This window comes from Vidua macroura, chromosome 8 (assembly GCF_024509145.1).
Source record: "Vidua macroura isolate BioBank_ID:100142 chromosome 8, ASM2450914v1, whole genome shotgun sequence".
NCBI classification, from domain to species: Eukaryota; Metazoa; Chordata; class Aves; order Passeriformes; family Viduidae; genus Vidua; species Vidua macroura.
In genome coordinates this window covers 4,365,504-4,383,431 of record NC_071578.1, presented here as the reverse complement: position 1 = coordinate 4,383,431, position 17,928 = coordinate 4,365,504, and the positions used below count along the sequence as shown (strand labels likewise).

Sequence of the window (17,928 nt, the reverse complement as noted above, 5' to 3'; positions counted from 1 at the left end):
AAAAAAATGGGTAAAACCAGAACCAGGTAAAAAATTACTAAAACCAGAACCGGGTAAAAAATGGGTAAATCCACAAAGGGATAAGAAATGGCTCAACCCAGAGCGCGTTAAAGGGGCCGTTCCCGGCTCCGTCGTTTGCGCCGAGCCCGCCAGGGGGCGCCCCGCGACGCGGGCCCGGCGCATGCGCACAGCGCCGGCGGAAGCGGCGGAACCGGCAGCGCTGGCGGCGGCGGCGGAGCAGCAGCAGCAGCAACGGGGGAGCGGCGGCGCTCGGGTGGGGCTGTGCCTGCTGTGCGGGCTGCCCGCGGCCGGCAAGTCCACGCTGGCCCGCGGCCTGAGCCGCCGGCTGCGGCAGCGGCCGGGCTGGGCCTGCGCGCTGCTCGCTTACGACGAGCTCATCCCGCCCGAGGCCTTCCGCCCGCGCGCGCCGGGGGCGGGCCCGCACGAGCCGTCCCCATTGGTCAGTGCGCGGCCGCGCCCGTGTTACGTCACCGCGTGCGACCGCGGTTGCCAGGCAACGGGACGCGGCCGGCTCGGGGCCCGGTCCCCTCCCGGCGGGGCCCGGGGGGCGGCAGCGCTCGGCAGCGGCGATGCGGGGCCGTGACCTCTCGCCTTCCTCTCTCCACAGCTGCCCGGCTGGAAGCAGAGCCGCCGCGAGCTGCTGCAGTGCCTGGAGGGGCTCCTGCGGGCGCTGCTCACCGGGGCGCCGCTGCCCGGCCCCGCGCAGCCGGGCTGGCAGCGCTTCCTGGGCTGCTGCCGCCGGGAGGGGCTGCTGCCCGCCGCGGAGCGGGGCGCCGGAGCCGCCTCCCGGCCGCTCGTCCTCCTGCTGGATGACAACTTTTATTACCAGAGCATGCGCTACGAGGTGTACCAGCTGGCCCGCAAATGTAATTATTCCTTGATCTTCGGCATGAGGATGTTTGTAGGAAATTCAGGGCACTCCGGCTGCCTTCTTTCAAGCGCTCTCCTGGAGCGTTGGTTGTTCTCATTGCTGGATGTCTGTGATAGAGTAGCAATCAATGTAACTTTGTTACTGCCTTATTATAAATTGGTAGATCTTGTAAACCCCTTCCTAGAGCAGCCTTAAAGCACCTTCCAGTACTTAAGGAGACTCCAAGAGAGCTGGAGAGGGACTTTGGACAAGGGCATGGAATGACAGGGCAGGGGAAATGGCTTCCCAGTGCCAGAGGGCAGGGATGGATGGGATATTGGGAATTAGGAATTGTTCCCTGGGAGGGTGGGCAGGCCCTGGCACAGGGTGCCCAGAGGAGCTCTGGCTGCTCCTGGATCCCTGGCAGTGCCCAAGGCCAGGCTGGACAGGGCTTGGAGCAGCCTGGGACAGTGGGAAGTGTCACTTCCATGGCAGGGGTGGAATGGATGGGCTTTAAGGTCCCTCCCAATCCAAAGCATTCCATGGTTCTGTGTGTTGATCTCAGACGTTTCTTGTGCAGCCTTGAAGGTAAAATTCTGTTCCCTGTCCAGGTTTGTGTCCATGTCAGGCTCAGAACCAGTGCAGAAGCTCCTGATTCATGCAGAGCCTTTCTCCTGCATGCTGCTCTCAGAAATTGTTACTTGAACTGTTTAAAGACAAAATTGTCTGGTTCTGTTCTTTTTAGATTCCTTGGGCTTCTGCCAGTTATTCTTAGAGTGTCCAGTGGAATGCTGCCTGCAGAGGAATCGCCTCAGAAGTGATCCTGTGCCTGAGCAGACAATACAATTAATGGCAAGGAAAATAGAAATGCCAGATCTCAGGAAAAACACCTGGGAGCAGCACAGCCTCATTCTGAGTAGTTCTGATTGCATCTCAGAGGATGAGTATGTTACTGATTGATCCTAGAGTTTTCCCTAAGTGCTATTTTCAGTGGTAGAAGTTTCTTATTGTATCTACACAATGCGTAAAAAATATTATTTTTTACATCACCAGTGGTGATTTTTGGAGGCCAGGCTTGTTGGGAGCTCACAGCCACCACCCTCTGCAGAGTTAACCTCAAAACTCACAGCATTCCTACCCTGTCACTGAAAATCTGTGCAAATTGTCTGGAACACTAAAATTAATTTCAGTTTTTAATTTCAGATTATTTCACTGATTGCCTTAAAAAATAATTGAAATCTTGCTTTTCTTTTTTTTTTTTTCTGTGGCGTAGTTAGAAAGGAAAAGAAGTGTTATCTGTTTGCTTGCCATGGTTTACTCTCTTTTCCTAGTGAGCAGATCGTGAACTTGCTGGCCACTGCCTTGGAGAATCCAGAGAGGCCAAACGAGGAGGACACGGAGCAGAAGGTAGCACTGCTGGGCTTCAGGACACAGCTTTGGCTGCTGCCTGAGCTGCTGCTAACGTGTTGTTCTCAAATGGCACTTCAAAAGTCAAGTAAATTCAAAGTCTCTGCTTGTTTTCTTCCTTCCTGGTGGCCCTGGCCAGGAGGCAGCTCGAGCCATCTGTGCAGGCAGTGCAGTCCACCAGGCTGACCAGGCGTGCAGGAGAGTCATCTCTGAGGCCATGCAGGATGCCAAAGGTACCTCTCCACCCATCCCACCTATCCTAGCTGGCAATGGGAAACAGCCCCTGAAATTCCCTCGGGATAAACTGGTCAGGAATCCTGTCCCAGCAGGTGTGCCTGAGGCAACACCTTCACAACTCTGGTCAGTGTTACCTGTGGAAGTTTGTAGATTTAAAAACCAGAATCATATTTATTAACTGTATTAATTACAGCTTTAATAAGCCCATTTAGTACAGAGCAGCATTTTAGAGGATTTTAATACTGTTTTAGGACACGTGTCAATAAGGACAGGGCTTTGCATTCTGCACTGGTTTGCTCCTAAGATTTATACAAGGAGCAGCTCGGTGTCCTTAACTGAAAAGCTCAGCTCTGTGCCTGTGTTCAGGCTTCCCTCTGTGACCAGGGACAGGAGGGAACGGCTGGAGCATTGTCAGGGGGGTTTAGGTTGGATTTAGGGAAAGGCTCTTCCCCAGAGGGTGCTGGGCACTGCCCAGGCTCCCCAGGGAATGGCACGAGGCTGCCAGAGCCCCAGGAGCTTGGACAGCACTCCAGGGTGGGGTGGTTGGGGGGTCTGTGCAGGGCCAGGAGCTGCACTGGATGATCCTGTGGGTCCCTTCCCGCTCAGGAAATTCTGTGGTTCTGCAATTTTTTCTGTAAGCAAGAAGTTAAAAGTTCAGTTTCAATTTTGTTTTAGGTAGAAGTGTTCTCCCAAGTGAGATGAAGAGCCTGGCAGAAGAACTCAACAAACTGAAAGCAGAATTTTTGGAAGACTTGAGGCAAGGAAAGACTTTGAAAACCCAATATTCTGACCCTGCTACAAGTGTTATTTCTTCATTCCAACATGAGGCAATCAATGTAGTAAATAAATATATTTTAAAATAATGACATAGAGAATGTTGGGTGTTTAGAAGTCCAAGCTGCTGAGAGATCTGAGGTGCAGCTCCCTCCTCTGGAGCCCCTGTGCCTTCTCTTCCTATGATATGGAAGAGAAACAGTTTAATCAAGTCTAAACAAGCTGTTCTTGGCTGTGGAGATCAAGCCAAGAGCAAACCATCCTGAGATTTAAATTTCACAGAATCAGAAAGAGTTAACCCAGGAGGAGCACTTGGGAAACCACCAGCTCCACCCATGGAAGGATATGCAATTAAGAATTGACATGGGACCTAATTAGAAAGTGTTATTTTATTCATATCTTACAAAAGCAAACCTTCACAACATGAACTACACGACACAGAGTAATTTCAGAATTAACCTTGTCGTCTCAGAAATGTTCACTAACATTAAAATTTATTTTACAACTCTAACAGGTTTCATTTTTGCATAAAATCTGTTCTTTACACTGAGATACATATTATTAACAAAGTAGGTACTTAAAAGCACATACACAAGGATTGCTTAATGAAAAATGCTTTAGCAGGAGAGAGCTTTCCTGCAGCAGAACATCATTTGCTGTAGGTTTTCCAAGAAGCTTAAAATTAGTAGAAAACTTGCCAGTGAAGACTTCTAAATTACATTCCCTTTGTCAAAAACAAACAAAAAGCAAACCCCCAAAACATTCTAGAACAAAACAAACAGTAACAGATTATTTGTCTGGAAAATGGTGCTGGAAATTGTCCCAGCACTGAGTTTTATATTAAAAAGCCAATCAACATTTTATGTCTAAATCCTCTTCATCTAAACATGTGTCTGTGACAAAACAGCTATTTTTCTTATTGCCTCCTTCACAGTTGAAGAATTAACTGAGAAAATGAAGATGTTCAAATATTCAAATGTTCATTGGAATATTCAGTCTCAAAACAGTAAATGTGTATTGAGTGCTATAAATAGTGCATGTTAGAAATGTTCACAAAGCTATAAAATAAGCTATGACAATAAAAACAAAACCCCCACAAAATTCATGTTTTGCAACTACAGAACTTAACAGAACTGAGCTATGGAAAAATTCCATCTCCTTCCCAAACTTCCATTAATAACAGTTAAAATGCTAATCACCCATTACCTTGTAATGTGAGGATTTGGGTTTTTAAAAAAACCACCAAAACAAGTGAGTGCAGTGTAGCACATGGAGGACTCAATATGAAAAAAATTTAACTAAGGACTGAATCCCAGAATCCTGGACAAGTCTCCCTCCCTGACTCTGGGTAAGGCCTGCTTGTGCAAGGGATCATTCTTGGAAAGAATTTGCCACTACCAGCTCTGGTCTTTAAATTATAGTCAAAAGTATGTATAAATTATGGAAAATACACCTTCCAAAGCTCCTCAGTTGGCAGAAGGGGACAACGATGTCAGGGCATTGTTTGGCACAACTGAACACACAGTGTGATCATGGAACATGAACAGTCCTGGGAAGGACACAGGGATCCACCCAGGGATCTGGGTGCAGAGCCAAGGGATGAGCACCACAGCTGCTGCTGCTGCCCCAGAACCCCCTGCAATGAGGAGTTTGCCCAAGGAAACAGGGAAAAGAGTTTTTTCATTCCTCAACCGTTCAGAGATGTCCCAGCTAACCTTTCCCTTCGTTACTCAAGAGCAGAACCAATGGTATCCAGGCAGCAGCAGGAAAATCCTTCCAAACAATGATTTGCAAGGCTTGGGGATAGATTATTTCACACAGAGTTCTGTTGTTAAGAACATACATTCCCCACAATGGGATCCCCCCTAAACAAGGGCCTCTTTTCCATGAGATCCTGCAGGCTTCCTCTTGCTCCCAGCTCCTCCATCAGTGACCTATCCTGAGTTCTGTTCAAGGCCATAGTGGCTCAGGAGTCGTTTCTCTCAATCACCAAATCACGAGACAAAGAAAAGCCTCTAACAACTTTAACACTGCCAACAGAAGCCCCAGAGGGTCAGAACCCACATCTGTGCACATGGAAATTACTCTCCCTACGATACCAGCAAGGAAAAAACCACAAGCCAAGGAGCACTTGGCTGCTGTGGTCACTCAGTACTGTAAGGTGCTCCCTGGAGCACCACCATTCCACAAGTTTCCTTGGAAATGCCAGAGCTTAGGAACAGGAGAGTGCATCATCTATCAAAAAGGCAAGGAAAACCACTTCCATAAATTACTAATTGTAAAGTCTTCAAGAGAAATGTCTCTTATCCTAACACCACATTTGAGCCAAATTTAAATTGTAGAATTGTTCAATGTGTGATCCAAAGACAGCCACCCTTTCTGCCCTCTTTGACTGGAAAAAATTTTGATTCCAAAACCTGTCCAGGAGCAGTAACTTCTAACTGGATTCCAGTTCAGTCAACTTTTACTCCTTAAAATAAAATAAAGGATGTTTACACACACAGACTTGCAGTTTTACTTATAAAATAAATCTAAAAAGTATAAAGCAACAATGCATTTTTTTGGAATTACACAGTGTCCTGATGAAAAATGCAAATTACATTCTGTCTTACAAATCCAGCAAAACAAATTCTGAACCAGGCCTGAAACCAAAACAATTTTTAGGAGTGACAGTGTTACTGTTCATCTTCACTACACTGGAACCACTCCAGTGGCAGTTTTCTGACCTCATTACTTCAAGACTGCACAGCCAAGAAAGAACCCAGTTCCTCAAGCACAGAAATTCAACAGTAGGTCAGTCAGGTAGACAGAAACACATCTGGTATCCAAATTTCTATTTAATTAAAGTCAAAATTACTTCTACAGCTAAAATTCTTACACAGGTTGTTTTCCTACATTGATCTCACCCTGATCACTGTAAGTTTTTCCATTGGTTTCAGGAAGTTTTAGCTCCCATAACAATATAAATTTGAATAAGCCAAGCATTTGCTATTGAGATTCCAACCTCTGACTTGTGGAACATTAATAAAATCTCCTTGCTTTTAACAAAACACGGTTTGCTGATAGGAAAAGGGGAATATATAAGGGAAGCTTTAATTTGTCTCAAGTGGGACAAACCAAGGTAAAAGTGCATGTCTAAATATGGGAAAAGTAACAGTTCTTCCTTTATTTTTAATATCTCAAATTCTTATCTAGCACATAAAGTTATTATTCATTTTAATTAGATGTTTTACTCAGGTTTATGTTAAAGTGCCTGTCCTTTAGCCTGAGGGCTTCTAAAGATGAGTGTACACTATGAAACAAAATAAACAACTTCAGTTACCATTTGCCATCCACAATTCCTAAACACAACTTCAGTGTAGTCAGCTAGTTTTCCTTTGCATCCTGCATGGAGCCCAGAAAAAGCCAGAGGTCCTTCCCCTTACTCCCAGCTCACCCAAAGGACATCAAACCTGGGAGAGGGGACAAACCAAGCCTCCAAGTCAGATGAAATTTACAATAAACTGGATTATACAACTCTCAAAAATATAGGCAACCTCTCAGTTGTAGCCTGGCCCAACATAAAACTGAACAAAGGAGTTTGATTTGTAAACTTCTTGTTTGTTTCTATCAGAACTTCTATCAGCAGGACAGAAGTCTAATTGTGCAAAATTTAAATATCTGTACAACTCAGTTTAAGGCAGTTAGAAATCTCACAGAATATATATTAATTCTACAGGCTCTTCATTATGACTCTAAAAATTACCTCCTCTGAAAAACAATGACAGGTAAAATTTTGTAGAGTGTAGGTAAAATAAGGTATCTTACTTTTTTGTTTTTATAACTCATGAATGACAGGCTTTTAGCTCTTTTTTTTTTTCCTACCATAGTTTTATTCACAATAACCTGTTATCTTCTAGTTTTGTGCTAATAGTTAAATTAGTGTTTAAGTCCTAGCATGAAGAGTTTAGACTATACTAAACAAAAACTTATTATCAACCTTCATCAGATCAAAGCAACTTTTACATCAAATTGAATTTGTACGTGAAAATTGCTTGTGTTTGTTTGAGTAGCCAGGTTTTTAAAGATTTCTCCAAAGTCATAGAATGGCTGGGGTTGGAAGGGACCTTAAAGGACACACACCTTCCACTATCCCAGGGTGCTCCAAACCCTGTCCAACCTGGCCTTGGGCACTGCCAGGGATCCAGGGGCAGCCACAGCTGCTCCGGGCACCCTGTGCCAGGACCTGCCCACCCTCCCAGGGAACAATTCCTTCCCAAAATCCCATCCAACCCTGCCCTCTGGCACCATTCCTCCTTGTCCTGTCTCTACATGATGTGTCATTGCATTGACCTTTTGTGTTTTATGGATAATATATCTTGTGTTGCCTAGTAAACAATCTGGGAATTACATCCTATGGTTCAGGACACACGCTCTGCTTCTCCACTTGCAGAATGTTTATTGGGATTAAGTGCAAGCAACTTAAATTTAGCAACCACAGCATGTAAATGCATTCCAACCCTTACAGCACTCTTGGCTTTTTTTGAAAGGCTACATATAAAACAGCAACTGAATGTGATACAAAATTTCCCTGGCAAGTTTTACAAGAACACGGAAATCAATTTGCCTCCTCTGTCGAATTGATTAATGTGAAGATTCCTTATGGGAATGTGCAAGCTTTCCATCAGCAAGTATGAAAAATAGACTGTAATATGTTAAAAAACTAAACGAAAGCATGTTCTCAGTCAATGTTGATTATGTTGGCCTCTCGCAAAGTGGCAAGCGAAGTCGTACTTGTTTTTACACTTACACCCACAAATGTTACACTGGAAAGGATTTTCAAATCCGTGGCATCCCATGTGGATGGTGTAAAGGATATTGTCTGCAAAGTACATGTCACAGTGTGGGCAGTGGTGCAGGAGCTGAGGGTCCTGCACTGGCAGGGCTGGAGCTGGAGTACTCGGCTGGCTGTTGCTGATACTGGGAGTACTGGTGTGGGCACTGCGGTCACTGCTGGGCCCTGCCACGGGACTATAGTTCCTCTGATTGTGTGCGGGCCGCGAATCAGGGCTGGTCGGAGAGGAATTCTGAGGAATATTTGCTGACACAGCTGAAACTACTGCAGGTGCAGCAGGCTGCTGTATCATGAAAGGCTTTTCGTCTTGACAGGAAACGACATCAGGAGAGGCTGGATTTTGGTTTTCAGGTGGCAAACTGGACAACTGTCCTGCTAACGTGGAGAGCTGGTTTAAAGGATTATCCACCATGAGGTCTTGTGGATCTCTTGGCAAGCCACCGCTCGGAGTGGATTTTGTCATGCTCTCGTACGCCTCAGTCTGGATATTGGGGATTTCATGGGTGAAATCATTAAGGTAGTCTGGCTTCTGCACCACCATGGAAGGCGGACTCAGATTAATTAATGCTCTTCTGCTGTACCCCAAATTGCTGGTCTTCTTCTGCAGAACCCCCCACATCTTCTTGCTGCTCAGGGAAGACCTCGTCCCCTTGATGGGCACCATCTTGTGCTTGCGCCGGCGGTGGTGGGACAGGTTGCTGCGGTCGCTGCAGCGGAAGGAGCACAGCTCACACTTGTAGGGCTTCTCCCCGGTGTGGGACCGCATGTGAGCCTCCAGGTGACGCTCGTAGGCCGAGGCAAAGGGACACAGGTGGCACCTGTGTGGCTTCTCCCCTGGAAAATCAGAACAGGTTAGCCCACAGCACCTCGGAGCGCCTGGAAAAGGCTTTGTGTGCAGCACGGAGCGGCTCGTTGTGAGCCGCTCGTCCAACTTCAGTCACCGCCAGCCTCGAGCTCAGCTGGGTATCCTGGGAGAGTGGAGAGCACTGGGACAGCTCTGCCTCGCCCACAGATCATCAGCACCCAGAAAAATCCTGAGTGGAACTAGCATAACACACAACCCACCTGGGAACTGCAGCAGCAACGCCAAGGACTGAGTGCAGTGGTGTTGGTGTGGTGCCCTGGGTCCAATCTCACCCATGGAGGGCACTGGGGAACACAGGAATGTCTGCACCACCAAAATGTCACTGTTCCTCATGATAACTCTGAGGGAGGGATCCTTCTGGGACCTTCCAAACATCCCTACTCCTAAACATCCTGGAACTACCACCTAAATAACCCGAGCACACAGGCAGCCACTCAAGGACTGAGCTTTGAAAAAGGATCCTGCAGCTAAAGAGTTGTAACAGAAAACAAAAGCCAGGCATTCCCTGGTGAGCTGTGCTCTTCCAGATGGGAGATGGGATGATGGTCAGGGAGACCATCATTTCCTTTGCACATGGAGAACTTTGTTCTTCTATCAAATGAAATTTATAGATACAAAGTTTTCTGAGTATTTTTTAAAAAGTTAATGTAACATAATAACAGGCCAACACTTTTGTAATGCAGCACTTTAGGACTTCTGATTTTCCCTTGATAGACTGATCTAGGAGTTACAGATCCAGGACTGCAATGTCAGAAGTGCCCAAAGGATCTGATGTGTGTTCAGGTGCTGTAATGAAAGATCATCTTACTCTTCCTATCTCGAGTGCCAGCTCAATTTCTAAATCCCTGTCATGTGACTGATGAGCATTCCATAGTTTGGAATCACAGTCTGGGATACCAAACAGATTTCTTTTATTCCCCCTACATCACTGGCAGCACTCCAAGAGGAAAGAAATCTATTTTTGTGCTACCTCTAACTACCTTCATTGCACCAAGTAAAACCATGACTTCTCCATGAGCATCTCTCTGTACTTAAATATATACACACAAGGATGGGTAAAGATCTGGAGACTTGATAAAATGCTATGAGAAGATTGACAAACTCCCTGCATTCACACAGAATTTGCCAATCTGATTTCATTCTAAACTGGACACACAGAGATAAAAGTTTTGCATCACACGTAGCACAACACAGCTGGTGAACTACTCATTATCTGCTCTCAGACTCAGCATGAAGCCAATCCTGCAGTAGGCTGCACTTAATAATAATGATAATAATGATAATGGCTGCATGATCAGGCCTGGGTCACAATTCCTTTGGCAGATGTCCAGGATGCTGTACCTGCTTATTTACACTGCTCTGAGGCTCTGAGTCAGCTGCCACTTCCCTACTTTAATGCTGACTCATCTGAGCCTTCACAGCACAAGCAACCCATCCTCCTGGCCCTCTGCCAGCCTTCCAAGCCAAACAACACTCAGGCCTTGGATCTTCTTCCTTGAGTGAAAAAACAAACCAAACCAAACCAAAGTAATTCTTTTCTTGTTCTGGAAGACACAAGAGAAGAATTTATCAGGTCCTTCAGAATCTGAACCTCAGAACTCTTTGATTTCTGGTTGGTTGCCATTTCCTACCCCATTATGCCCTGTTGAAACAAGCCAACACTGCAGGGCCAGTGCAAGGAGCCCAACCTTTCCAAAATCCACCCAGGGAGCTCCTGTGTGGAAGGAATGGCTCCCAGCAAAGTGAGGATCTGACTAACTGTACCTGAGGAGGGCTACAGTCACATCCCAGTTATAACAGGTGAGTCCCAAAACACCACCTACCCAAGACCACTGAAAAGAGACTTGGAAATTTTGGGACAATCCATACTACACTGGAAACCTGTAAAAACTTTCATTCTTTGCACGACACAATTTTTTTCTGCTCTGCTTAACACCCTGAAGTCGAATGTATTGGTGTGATATACTTGACAGAGTTCATAAGCACCTATGTTTTTGTTTTCTCTCATTTGCCATGAAGTTGGAGGTTTCAGAACAGTTTAGGATATTTTAACCTGTATGAGAGTTTTGCTTTTCAGGTTTATACATCCAACAGTGGCCAATGCTCCTTAACAAGCCACAGTTGATAATTTTTCTGTTCACTACTGATATCAGTCACTAACTTGATGGTATGTCCTCACATTTCAATATTCTACCAATAACTTTATTCTTATTACTATGCTTTGTACTTCCACATCTAGAATGTTGTACAGAACAGGAATGTTTTCGTGGCTGAACAACAGAGGAAGAAAAGGCCCTATAAATCTCTGTGTAGGAAAATATACATTTGTCACTTTTCTCATCAGCACAGAAAAACCCGAAGATATTTTTAGGGCCCTTCAATTTACATTGAAGCTTTCATGCTAAACTTTACTCCCCTATTGTTACTTATAATCATAAATGTCAGTAGGGATTTGCACAGCTTAAATAGGTACACCTTTACAAAAACAGACTATAAAAACCCACCAATACCCAGTTACTGGTAAGAATTCTCACACTGCTTGAATTTGCCAACTGCTGACATGGAAATCCCAATGTTCAGTAAATCCCCCAAGGCCTCCCAGGCCAGCAGAGCAGAAGATCCCATACCTGTGTGAATCCTGATGTGCTCGATGAGCCGTGCTGTTCCTTTGCTGGCATAGTTACAGTATCGACACTTTAACTTCCCATCAAAAGTCCTTTCAAACCCATCCACCAACATTCCTGAGTTTTCATCCAGTGAAACTTCAACAGAAGGATGATCCAGACCATTCTGATCACCTTCTGTCCCAGCTGTGAACAATGCAACAGAGAGTTTAATGAACAATCTGTGGGACACCATCTGTCACACTGTGAGCAAATGCCAAATAGCTTTTGCTTCTCTCAGCCCTCGGTCTTTAAATATAGAGAATTATAAAAACATGCCCTGACTAAAACAAAGGTACATACACATCCTTTGTGACATGAAAATGACTATCAGAAGTGCTTCCATACTGCTGCACCATTACCTGGACTGTGAACACTGAAGTCACTCTCAAAAAAATCAAATTTATGGTACTGGAATCAGCTCACCTCCCTGGAGAGTCTCTACTTCCTTGTCACCAGTAACCGATCCAGAAATCATATTGACATGGTGAGTCTGCTGGGTCAGATATTCCTGAAAATCTTTCACAAAATCCAACGGTTCTGCCTTCTTTTCCCCCATATTGACTCTTTCATTTACAACCTCTCGTGCCTAGAAGGGAAAATGTTTTCAGAACACAAGTGTCATTGAATTTGGCTGCATTCATAGTAACAAGTTCAGGTTTTGGGTTGGATTTTAAGTGAAGAATTACTTTTATCACACAGCACGTGTGTCGTGGTTTAACAAAGTCTGGTTTTCAGTTGAGGGGGTGGGGACCTGGCAGAGCCAATGAGCTGCCTAATTTAACGAGCCAATCAGCTGGCTAGATTTGAAGATTGACATCCAGTTAACCAATCAGCAGGCTAGTATTAAAGATTGACACCCATTTAAACCACTTAGAAGAGCTGAATACGCCTCTATGAACATTTAAGGATGGGCTAGCGCATGAACACCCTTGGCTAACGGCCCCTGAAGATGTCACTGGCCTGGCTGGGCTCATGTGGCTGGGTCAGGCCGGGCCTGGCTGAGCTGGGCTGGCACAGCCGGGTTGGGCCAGGCCTGGCTGGGCTGAGCTCACATGGCCGGGTTGGGCCAGGCCTGGCTGGGCCGAGCTCACGTGGCCGGGTTGGGCCAGGCCTGGCTGGGCTGAGCTCACATGGCCGGGTTGGGCCAGGCCGGCCATGCTGGGCTCACGTGCTGGGTCAGGGCAGGCCCGGCTGGGCTGGGCTGGCACAGCTGGGCTGGGCCAGGCCTGGCTGGGCTGGGCTCTGGTCAGAGCACTGCTAGGCTGGGATTTCTGCCACAACCAGGCCGTGCTGCCGGTACCGTCCCAGCACCGCGCGGCCAGGACTGCGTGGCCAGAGTCAGCACGGCCAGGGCTATCTCGGCACGGCTCACAAATGAACTTTGTTTGCTCAGCTGCTTTTAGGCAGCCATGCTGCAGGCAGAAGGACAAAAGCAGCAGCAGCAGTTTTGTTTCTTTTTCCTGACACCCCACATGAAGGAAAGGCGCAGGAGCGGCGCCAGCGGAGAGCACATGATCAGCAGTGTCACACAGCGATTCCTGGACTGCAGAGCCTGGACAAGATCAGCCTTTCAATGATACAGAACTCTGTAACTGTTTCAACTGATAAAGCTTGAGAACAAATGAACATACCAGCACCAATCTCAGTCAGGAAAAGGAAAGGGTGAAGACACTTAGAGAAAACAATATGGACACTGAGGGCAGTAAAGGAGGAGTCAATTGTAGATGGGAGGGGATTGAGGAGATGCCTTAGTCTTGGGCTGAAATTCTTTTGTGATGCTATGGTGAAGATATATTTTTGATCTATCAGACTTTGTTTTTTCCCTGTAGTTCATGAAGTGCACGGGGGGATGCAGCATTCACCCACAGCCCCTGAGAGAAGGACACATGTTGGAGCATGTGGATGCTGAAAAGCTGTAATCCAATGAGAAGTTTGACCAGAGAGAGATGAGAAACTTTGCCCTAGGGATAGAACAAGAAAAACCTCTGTTCCCAGGGATAAAAAAAAGAGAACTTCTGTTTTTATGCTAGAACAGCTCATCCTTAAATAGTACCCCATAAGTTAACATGGCCTATGAAAGCAGCTTTGGGAAAGCTGCAAAATCATGGGAGGGACTTTCACACTGCAAACAGATTTTCCTTTCCTGGGTGGCTGATTCAGTGTGACACCGAAGCCACGAGAGAACTGCTTCTTATGGACAAGTCTCCATGGCATAGCAAGAGAGACTCCACTCCCTAGGTGGACTGAAGAAAGATTATTTTAGAGGAGGTAAACTGACTGAAAGGTCAGGTTTTGTCTCTTTACGTTGTCTGTGGGAAAGAAGAGGGTGTGGGGGGAGGAGAAGTGTTCTGAAGGTTTATTCTGAATTTCTTATCATTTTTTCTTTTAATTCTGTTACTAAAGTTTTCTTCATACCCTTTAAAGTTTTGAGCCTGGTTTGCCCTCTCCCTCCTAATCCATATCTCTCAGCAGGAAATGAGTAAATAAATAATTTTTAGTGGGTGCATGGGCATTTGGCCAGCATTAGACCCACTAGAGTGAGTCAAAGAACAAACTGACAACCATAAGAATAGTGGTTTTTGAATTTGTAACTCATTAAAGATCACCAAATACAATTTATGGGGAAATTGCTTTCAGTAATAGGTAAATGACATAATAAAATAGTAAATAAAATTTTAAAAAATACACAATAATAAAAATCATCCTGCCTTTTTAAAAATAAAAATGGATCATACCTGAATTTTAGTTCCCTGCTAAGTAGCAAACATGCTCCAAAATGTACCTCAACACGTCAGATAAAAAGCACAGAGCACAGCTTCTCCGCTTTCCCTAGAAGGAATAAAAAGGAGATGTGAGTCCATTACTCTTCCCAATCCCCATCAATTATAAGAAAGAAACCTGAAAAAGATTTATGTTTGAAAGACAGGGCTCTATCACTCTGCTGCTCTAAATTTTATTAAAACTAGCACACTTCCCATAAAAGTTTTTCAAAGACTGCATCCTCTTCTTCCCGGATGTTGCCTGAAGGACACTTCTGACTCACTGACTGTTTTCCAATAAACATCTGGCTCCCAAAACCCCAGATTTGGGTCAGTCACTTATGGGAACTGCAATGCTGGGAAACAACTGCATGTTGGTGATTAGCAAAGCTGGAAAGAAGCCTTAGACAAAGCACTGTTTCACAGTTCTCCCAAAATTTGACTTTCCTATCCTGAGTAAAAGTCTTAATCCAGTCCATTATATTGCACTGAAATGATTAAAATATTCCCCAGAAATCAGTGGTCAGGCTTGTTTTGGGGAGTGCAATTAACAAACCTATATGAAGTCTCAATTCACAATGAATTTGGGAAGACAGAGTTTGGGATACATTTGGAAGGAGAAAAACAAGTCTGTCACATTATTTCTCTAGACTATAATCAGAAATAATTTATAATGCTACCACTTCAATAAGAATATTCCTTATTTTTAATAGGTACTTAGGTTACCTACAGGAACCCAAGTTTTTAATTCCAGACCACATTTAAATATCTTCAGTGTATCCAAAGCTACTTATGGATGTTTGTTCATTTTTGGCATCCAGATGAGGATGTTCTTTCACATCTTACCTGAGCGAGCTCAACTCCCAGCATTGATTATCACCATTAAGTCATTCTGGAACACATCTTTATGTATCTATCTACCCACCTACCCTCTTCCAGGTGTCACCAGCTTCCTGTAGGCTTAGGTTAATTTGTGTTCCATTTGTTGGTGTCTCCTGCAATAAAGCAAAGACATCAGGATATGAATTATAATATTAAAGATACCTCTAATATTGAAGATATGAAGAGAAAAACAGAACAATGTGACACAGAATCCTGACCAAGCCAACTTTCCATGAATTATAATAAGAAATAACAATTTAAAATTAAACCATTTGAAACAACCTCAAAAGTTTTATCAGAAAAGCATTATCAGAGGAGAATCTGTGTGTGCCTTTGGGTAAGGTACTAAAACTTATTTCAGAGAATCACAGAATAGTTTGGATTAGAAGGGACCTGAAAGCCCACCCAGTGCCACCCCTGCCATGGCAGGGACACCTCCCACTGTCCCAGGTGCTCCAAGCCCTGTCCAGCCTGGCCTTGGGCACTGCCAGGGATCCAGGGGCAGCCACAGCTGCTCTGGGCACCCTGGGCCTGGGCCAGGGCCTCCCACCCTCCCAGGGAGGAATTCCTTCCCAATATCCCATCTAACCCTGCCCTCTGGCAGTTTAAAGCCATTTCCCCTTGTCACTCCAGGCTCTTGTAAACAGTCTCTCTCCATATTTCTTTTGTGTCCTTTCCTGTACTGAAAGGCCACAATTAGGTCACCTCAAAGACTTCTCTACTCCAGGCTGAACAACCCCAATTCTCTCAGCCTTACTTGGTTGCACTGATTGCTTTTAAAAAACACTTAATTTTTAAAGAAAATGACATAAAATTTCATAAACAGGTTAGGGCTCAACTGCATAAAACTTCCTTTCTCTACCTCATCTTTTTCTTTACACCAGTGTAGGGAAGTCACCACAATCTAAACACGACCCGAAGCTCCCATTTGTGCGCTCAAACCCCTCTGTGATTTTATGTGGTATTTTTTTAGAGCTACACAGCCAGCAGCTCTCCTTCTCAGGGGAGAATGACGCACATCTGATCCTTGCTGTGTCACTCCTGCAAACCAGAAAATGCAATTCTGATGATCAGAAACTGAGCAGCCCAGCTCGTGTTTCACACACCAGGGATGGGCTGATGACACCAGGTGTTACCCGAGCTCTGCTGACACAACCACTCCTCCTCCAGCTTCACACCACCAGGAGCAGAGCACTGGTTACTCATTTTCGACCCAGGCACAACTGCACTTAACAGGGGTCACAGGACTGAGGTGAGCTCAGTTTGCTGTCAAAAAACGTGCCAGGATGAAATATTCTGCCTAAATAATGCTGCTAAAGAAAGTAGTTCATAGAGTACACCCAGCAGTTTCACACATACAGTCAGAACTAATCCTGCAGGAATTATAAGAGCATAAAATATCTATGAGGACAGGTATGCAGCAGGAGAATTGAATTACTGTGAGCATATCTATGCATCCCACCTTCTTCTCGGGTTAAAAATGGGGGTGCTCTCTGTTCCATCTTTTCTGTAGCAAATGAATGAAAGCAGGAATGATTCCAACCTCCATCCAAGCCCTTCCAGGTCCTCCTGAAGGAGTTTTGACCGTGGGGAGTGGGAGTGAAGCACAGCGTCAGTGGCCACCCGTGACCTGTCATCAACCCTGAACGCCCTCGGTCGATCCAGCGCCTCCTCCTCCAGCCCAAGCGAGAGCGGGAAGCGGCACGGCCACGGAAAACCTCCCAGAAACCCGCGTGGCCCGTCCCGGGCTCCTCGGGACGAGAGACTCGGAGCTTCTGGAGAGCAACCAGTGAAGGGCAGCAAAGATGCTGAAGGGACTGGAGCATCTCCGTGCCCAGCAAAGGCTGAGGGAGCTGGGGCTGTTCAGCCTGGAGAGGAGCCCCAGCTGGGAGGGCCCCCAGCCCTGGGTGTCCCTGGGTGTCCCTGGGTGTCCCTGGGTGTCCCCGGGTGTCCCCGGGTGCAGGGAGCGGCAGAGCAGGGCCCAGGCTCTGCTCCGGGGGCCAGCAGTGGCACCAGAGCCACGGATGCACAGCAAGTTCCACCTCAACGAGGAGTAACTTAATTGTGAGGGTGACAGCGCTGGAACAGACTGCCCAGAGAGGGTGTGGAGTCTCCCTCACCGGAGATACCCCAGAACCTGTGCCGTGTTCTGGGATGGCTCTGCCTGAGCAGGGAGGTGGCACCGGATCGATTCCTTCCAACCTCACCCACTCTGTGATTCTGTGACTACAGTGACCCTGCGATTTCAGTAACTCTGTGATTTCTGCGATTCTGTGATTTCCGTGGTTCCTCTGATTTCTGTGGCCCCCGGCTCCACATCCAGGGAGCAGCCTCGGGGCTGCGCCGCTGACCCGGCCCCGCTCCCGGCGGGGCAGCGCGGCCCTCCCCAAGCGCTGCCCCCCGCCCCCGCCGCCCGGCTCCGTCACGGCACAGGGAGGCCCCGGAAGGAGAAGGAGGGAGGGAAAGGGAGAGGGAGAGGGACGGAAGGGCAGGAAAGAAGAGGGAAGGGGAGGACACGCAGCACTCACCGCCGCCGCCCCGCGCCGCTCCCGCCTCCCGCCGCCGCCGCCATGTTTGTTGTGCCTCCCCCCCCGGCGCGGCCCGGCCCCGCCCACCGCAGTCTCGCGAGACCC

The 17,928-nt window shown here is 46.5% G+C and overlaps 2 protein-coding genes across 5 annotated transcripts; one reads left to right on the top strand and one right to left on the bottom strand.

The window, feature by feature from the left end:
- Positions 1-141: 141 nt before the first annotated feature.
- PSTK (phosphoseryl-tRNA kinase) lies at positions 142-3,381 on the top strand. The gene is made up of 6 exons (XM_053983525.1): positions 142-460; positions 629-887; positions 1,617-1,815; positions 2,203-2,278; positions 2,418-2,511; positions 3,191-3,381. The coding sequence occupies exons 1-6, from the start codon at positions 182-184 to the stop codon at positions 3,376-3,378; spliced, it is 1,095 nt and encodes a 364-aa protein (XP_053839500.1). The 5' UTR covers positions 142-181; the 3' UTR covers positions 3,379-3,381.
- A 279-nt stretch (positions 3,382-3,660) lies between these two features.
- Positions 3,661-17,882, bottom strand: IKZF5 (IKAROS family zinc finger 5). Of its 4 annotated transcripts, none has more exons than XM_053983522.1 (6): positions 17,824-17,882; positions 15,339-15,408; positions 14,390-14,483; positions 12,078-12,240; positions 11,616-11,798; positions 3,661-8,957 (listed from the first exon to the last, which is right to left on the bottom strand). In XM_053983522.1, the coding sequence occupies exons 4-6, from the start codon at positions 12,208-12,210 to the stop codon at positions 8,014-8,016; spliced, it is 1,260 nt and encodes a 419-aa protein (XP_053839497.1). In that variant the 5' UTR covers positions 12,211-12,240; positions 14,390-14,483; positions 15,339-15,408; positions 17,824-17,882; the 3' UTR covers positions 3,661-8,013. The 4 variants fall into 4 exon arrangements, with proteins under 4 accessions (XP_053839497.1, XP_053839496.1, XP_053839498.1 ...); XM_053983521.1 differs by having other exon boundaries at positions 15,343-15,408; XM_053983523.1 differs by lacking the exons at positions 14,390-14,483; positions 15,339-15,408; positions 17,824-17,882 and adding an exon at positions 12,341-12,594.
- Positions 17,883-17,928: the final 46 nt, after the last annotated feature.